At 35.4% G+C, this 6,796-nt stretch overlaps 1 protein-coding gene across 2 annotated transcripts; it reads left to right on the top strand.

Annotated features, from left to right (window-relative positions):
- Positions 1-2,186: 2,186 nt before the first annotated feature.
- Positions 2,187-6,585, top strand: LOC120353227. Of its 2 annotated transcripts, XM_039436100.1 has the most exons (3): positions 2,187-3,663; positions 5,083-5,149; positions 5,548-6,585. In XM_039436100.1, the coding sequence occupies exons 1-2, from the start codon at positions 2,491-2,493 to the stop codon at positions 5,131-5,133; spliced, it is 1,224 nt and encodes a 407-aa protein (XP_039292034.1). In that variant the 5' UTR covers positions 2,187-2,490; the 3' UTR covers positions 5,134-5,149; positions 5,548-6,585. The 2 variants fall into 2 exon arrangements, with proteins under 2 accessions (XP_039292034.1, XP_039292033.1); XM_039436099.1 differs by having other exon boundaries at positions 5,083-6,585.
- Positions 6,586-6,796: the final 211 nt, after the last annotated feature.

The raw sequence follows: 6,796 nt of genomic DNA, 5'->3' as shown, positions 1-6,796 counted from the left end.
AATGAAGAACGAGTCTCCAGAATAGAGACACGTATGGAAATATCCCAGTCAGTCGAGTGCAGTATACACCGAATGAAGTAGTAAACGGCACTCAACTTTTTCAAAGTCTTGGAAAATTCGATAATTCCCATCGTCATATGCAACCAGACCATTCATAGATCAAATAAAGCTATTCAGGAATTGATACCCACCTCTTGGTTAGTATGGCGCTTCCAACTGTCCAGTCTATTACTCGGCGAGCCGCTGATGTTTTTCCAGAGCCGGATGCGAGATATCAACAGCCTGGAGGACTTCATCTCCCAGTTCCTGCAACAGTATTGGAATAAATGTAAACAGATGGACGCATTGTCAGAAATTATTTTATGCACTTACGATAGCAGAAATGGACAATCCTACACTGATTTTATAACAGATTTGATGTATAGAAACTATCAGTTAGACGAATCTCTAGCTGATTCATCACTGGTCCACATATTATCAAAAAAGCTTCCTTTCAACGTTCGTATGACACTAGCAGTATCTTCGATTTCCAGTTGTGAAGAACTGATAGAACATTTACATTCTATCCAATCAGCTACTTCTGAGCCAAATTATATAAATAGACAAGCAGGAAATTTTACTCAATCTAAAAACAATAATAATAGTCATTTCAGAAAAAATTATAATAGTAAAAATTATATTGCAAATGCTGGAGCAAATGCGCAAAGTGCAAAGTACATTGAAAATAATTCCAGGAACAGATCCCAATATTACAATAATAAACGGTATCACAAAGAAGCACATTATGACAGCAGACGTCATTGGAAGAGAAACAATAAACAGGATATAAATTTCACAAATCAGGACGATCATAATCAAAATAGCAATAGGCTAAACACATCCTATACAGTGGCATGCACAATAATAACAGACCAACAAAAACCTACAGTAAATCAACCATCAGAACAAATCCACCACCGCACCAGCCCGCCACCAAATAAAGATGTCAAACATGCATCAAATTCGGTATGCAAAAAACAACCTATATTAAGTCTACTATTCCCTCCCGAAGAACTACCACCAGTAACCAGCCCACCACCGAAAATTTTACAGCATTGACACAGAAATGATTAAAGAATTGCCAATAACCAAGCCTAAAAATAATGAACCACAGTCATGCACCGAACCTGTGTACCAGCATGCAATAACCCCACAACCTACCCGGTTTGAGCAGCCACCACCTAAGCATCGTTGGATTCACCCGCGGCACACTAGGTTCAAAGAACAAACCACTACCAAAGTAAGCCGAAAGTGTGACCGGCAGGACGACATCGGAGTGAACCCTAGAGTCCAACACCGGAAGGCCCACCGGAGAAAGCGACCAAGAAAACCACGGAAGAGAGGTTATCGCCCACATGCCAAATTCAAGCGCTGCAAAAAGGACGTCAAGAAACAAAGCAACCAGGAAAAGAAGGCAACATACAGAGAGGAATACCGGCACCAGATGAGATGATAATTGGCCAACATGCACCCGAAGCACACGCGGTTCAAGCAAGCAGCTTACCGTCGTGATTGCAATTACGGAATAAAGAAAAGGAACATGCTCAAAAACAAGGAAAAAGTAATAACGGATACGGGTTTAGAAAATGATAAAGGAAGAAATTATTATAGGAAGCTATTGGAAGATGGAATATGTGCATTAAAATTTAAAGAAGGAATGAATTGTTCATGAAGGAAAGAACATCTGTGTATTGTTCACCAAGAGGTTATGTTACAAGCTTAACAATTATGCTGATTCATTTTGTTATGACTATTAGTACGACTATGATGTCAGGTAAAAATTATGTTGCAAATATAATAATGGAGGGTAAAACGTGTGAAATAAAATTGAATGGAATAGTACATTGTTTATCGAAAATGGAATTATACGATTGTTGTTTATGGAAAGGTTATGTTGGAAGAAATACAATAAATACATTGATTTATTTCGTGAATATTATTATTATTATGGCTGTGATAGCAATTAAAGAAAATATTATTAAAGTACTGATGAATGAGGGCGTGATATAGGCTAAGAGAATCAATTCAAAAATTTTCAAAACCAATTTGAAACCCAGAAAAGTTGAGGATAGACAAAGCAAATATTCTAAATTATCCAAGATAAGAGAGCTGATGGAGAATCAGTCATCAGAGCCGCCAAACTGTTATATAATAGAATAATTATAATGTTGAAATTATTATTTATCATATTGATTCTGATAGTTGTTATAGTAAGTTGGCTACACTGCAAGACAGGCTAGAGAAGGTTAGACGCTAGGCAGTCTAGAAAACTAGTATGATCCTCTTGAACTTTATAATGTATTCAAATAAACATGTTAATAATCATTACTTATGTTTTATTTATTGAGTGAACACATAACATGGCGCAGTCGGTACTTAGTTTTGAGTTCCTAGTGAATTGATTGTGTTACGCTGTGAATACGTAAACTGGATTTACAACTACAATCTACAATGGCGGCTTCTTGTAATGTCCCAGCTAAGTTGTGCCTTGATGGCAACCTAAGTGAAAACTGGAAAAAATTTGAACAGTCCTTTCAAATTTATCTTTTAGCCTCCGGACTTGACGGATCAAGTGAAGAACGTAAAGTTGCCTTACTTTTGAACTTGATAGGGGAAGATGCTTTAGTCGTCTACAATACAATTTGTGATGAAAAAGACAAAAAACTACAAGATGTGCTTAATCGATTTAAAAATTATTGTAACCCAAAAAAGAACATTCTACATGCTAGATTCCTATTCAGTGAAAGAAAACAACGAGACGGTGAGGATTTTGCTTCATTTTACACTCATGTGAAAGTATTAATACAGGACTGTGAATTTGAGAATGTCGACGAGATGCTCCGTGATAAGCTAGTTTTTGGCTCCAATAACAATGAAATAAAATCGAAAATGATTAAAGAAGGCAATCCCAAGTTGGATGATGTGGTGCAGACCTTCAGGCTTGCTGATATCTCTTCCAAGCAAGTAGAACAGATTTTATCTAAACCTAACCTCGAAATAATTCACTCTAGTAATGTACATGACAAGAAAATGAACTATCAACAACCTTCTGATAGTGGTCAAACATTGATAAACTGTAATCGATGTGGCTATAATCATGCTCGTGGACGTTGCCCAGCTTATAATAAGACTTGTGCCAAGTGCCAAGGCAAAAATCATTTTGCAAAAATGTGTAAAACAACCAAGCCTAATGATCGACAACGCAAAGTACACTGTATTGACACACAAGAAAATGATGACAACACTGACTACTTCTGTGGCTCTCTGAGTATTTCATCAATTCAATCTAAGGCATGGTTCCAATCTGTAAGAGTTGAGGATACATTGGACATCGACTTCAAACTCGACCCCGGCGCTGATGTCAACATTCTACCAAATCCAATCTACAAGGAATTGAAGAAAAAACTTGGTCACTTTCTAACAACTTCACCTTGTGAATCCCGCCTTGAAAGCTGGAATGGCATGCACACCGATGTGGACTTTACAGTTTGTTTAAACATTTCAGTCAATGGACAAATAGGAGAAGAAAAATTTTATGTTGCTGGTAATGAACTCTCAGTTCCAATTTTAAGTCGAGACTGCTGTACTAAGTACAATTTGGTCAAAAGGATTGCAGAATCAACAGTAAGTTATTCAAAGTCAACCATTGTAGTAAATTTAATGACGTTTTTGAAGGTATTGGAAAAATAGACAAACCTTACAAAATTTATCTTCAAGCAGGCAGTGAACCCTCATCTATTCCACCTCACAGGGTTCCAATTAAGATTCAAGAAAAATTAGAACTAGAACTTAACAAATTGCTTAAGCTTGGCATTATATCAAAGTCATCTGGTCCATCAGCTTGGGTGAATAGGCTAGTGACTGTTGAAAAGCCAAATGGTGATCTTAGAATTTGTTTGGATCCTAAACACTTGAATGATGCTATAGTTAAAGATCACTTTGGTATTCCCACACTAGAGGAGGTTTCTAGTAAAATAAAAGATGCTAAGTTTTTCTGTGTCTTGGATCTTAAAGATTCATTTTGGCACATTCCACTTGATGAAGAGAGTGCAAATTATTGTACATTCTCCACCATGTTTGGTACATTCAAATTCAATAGGCTTCCCTTTGGGTTAAATATTGCTTCAGAGGTGTTTCAGAGGTATTTGTCTGAGATATTTAGTGACATTAAAGGAGTATTCATATACATTGATGACATTCTGATCTTTGGGGAATCTAAAGAGGCAGTTGATAAAATATTATTTCAAGTATTGCATAAGGCTAGAGAATGTAATATAAAATTCAACTTGAAAAAATTCCAGTATATGCTTCATGAGGTTCACTACTTGGGTCACATATTTTCTAATGGGACTATGAGGCCTGATGAAGATACAATAAAAGGTATTATTGATTATGACATTCCAAGTACTAAGGTTGAACTACAAAGATTTCTAGGTCTCATCAATTATTTGCGATCTTTCATTCCAGATTTATCTCAAATTACTGCTCCTTTGAGGCAGCTTCTGAAAAAGGATACAGTTTTTGTTTGGTTGGATGTTCACACACAAACAGTAGACAAACTTAAGAGAATAATAACACAGGCTCCTGTTTTACAAGTTTTTGATCCTCAAAAATCTATACAAATCCAAACTGATGCCAGCAAAGATGGCATTGGATGTGTTTTGCTACAAGAAAATAAACCTATCTACTATGCTTCTAAAGCTCTTTCTCAGACTGAAATCAATTATGGCCAAATTGAAAAAGAATTTTTGAGTATTCTCTTTGCTTGTAAAAAGTTCCATAACTTTATCTATGGTAGGAAAACTGTTGTTTTCACTGATCACATGCCTCTAGTATCAGTCATGAAAAAAGATATTATTAAAATTCCATCCACTAGATTGCAAAGAATTCGATTAAAGCTAACAATTTATGATATTGATGTCCAGTATTTACCTGGCTCTAAAATGCATATTGCAGATGCTATCAGCCGAGCTTGTTCAAGAGCTGACAGACGTGTAACTGATTCGTCCTTAAATGAAGTAATTCACTCTATCAATATTTCAGATGACCTCAAATCAAGACTTCAATCAGAGACCAGCAAGGATCCTCTCTTGAGAAGTTTGATCCAATATTTTCAAAATGGTTGGCCCAATTCTAAGAACAAAGTAACACCTGATGCAAGGTATTATTATGATTTCAAAAACGTTATTAGTGTAGAAGATTCAATTGTATATCTGGACAACAGATTGATAGTTCCTCTATCTTTAAAAAATTGCATTTTGAGCAAGCTTCATGAGTCACACCAAGGTATGACAAAAACAAAATCTCGTGCTAAAAGTATTTTTTATTGGCGTAACATGAATTTAGACATAGAACATTTTATTGGAAATTGTACAGTTTGTAAAAATTCTCAAGGAACAATGTTAAAGAGCCATGTATCTTAGGGAGCAACCAAAATTACCTTTTGAAACGGTAGCTTGTGACATTTTGAATTATGCTAATTCTGATTATTTAGTTTTAATTGACATGTTTTCTAAATGGATTGAGTTAGTTAAACTTTCAACAAAAACAGCAGATTCAATTATCAAAGTGTTGAAAGTTATATTTTCTGTTCATGGTATTCCATCCACACTGTATGCTGACAATATGCCATTCAATTCCTTTAAGTTTAGTGAATTTGCTGTAGAGTGGAACTTCAAAGTCATATTTTCAAGTCCACATTACCATCAAAGCAATGGCCTTGCTGAAAAAGCAGTTGGTATCTGCAAGTTAATGTTAAAAAAATGTGTTGATAGTTCATCAGACATAAATCTAATGCTCCTGGATTATCGAAATACTCCAGTTGTAGGGACCAACTTTTCGCCTTCACAGTTACTTTTTAGTAGGATCTGTAAGACAAAACTTCCAATTCGTCATGAGCTCTTAGTTCCTCAACTGGTACATGATTTTCATTCCACATTGGTAAAGAATGCTCTCAAATCAAAGATGTATTATGATAGGACATCTAAAGTTCGTAAAGATGTCTTCCGAAGTGGCCAACACATTGTTTATAAAAACGATAGGGAGGGTAAAGAGTGGTATCCTGCTCAAATTGTACGTGCTGGTAATACCCCTAGAACCTTTATTATCAAAGATGAAAATGGTCGGGAGAAAGTAAGAAATACAATGTTTCTTAAGGATGCTAATGGTTTTAATGATTGTGTTATGGATAATGTTAATGATAGTAGTAATGCCAATGTTTGTAGACAAAAATTCTGGTCTGGAGAGCAAAGGTCTGTCACATTAACTGGACCCAAAGTTCCTGTAAGGGAGCACAGGCCACTTCGAGTAATTGCACGCCCTTCATATTTGAATGATTATATTTAAACTTGAGAAGGGAGATGTTATATAATAGAATAATTATAATGTTGAAATTATTATTTATCATATTGATTCTGATAGTTGTTATAGTAAGTTGGCTACACTGCAAGACAGGCTAGAGAAGGTTAGACGCTAGGCAGTCTAGAAAACTAGTATGATCCTCTTGAACTTTATAATGTATTCAAATAAACATGTTAATAATCATTACTTATGTTTTATTTATTGAGTGAACACATAACACAAACAATTCACAGAATCAAAACAAAATATTTCTAATCTCAAGCCGTATTATCGAGACACTAAGCGATAAGGATATAAACAATAATATTTTGGTTAAACGTCATTGGCCTACCTGACAAGATATACATACCAGACGAACGCCAACAATAAACTTAATTAGCAGACGAGTATCCACTTC

This window comes from Nilaparvata lugens, chromosome 10, assembly GCF_014356525.2.
Source record: "Nilaparvata lugens isolate BPH chromosome 10, ASM1435652v1, whole genome shotgun sequence".
NCBI classification, from domain to species: Eukaryota; Metazoa; Arthropoda; class Insecta; order Hemiptera; family Delphacidae; genus Nilaparvata; species Nilaparvata lugens.
The sequence above is the reverse complement of the archived record's forward strand: the minus strand, read 5'-3'. Positions and strand labels throughout refer to the sequence as shown.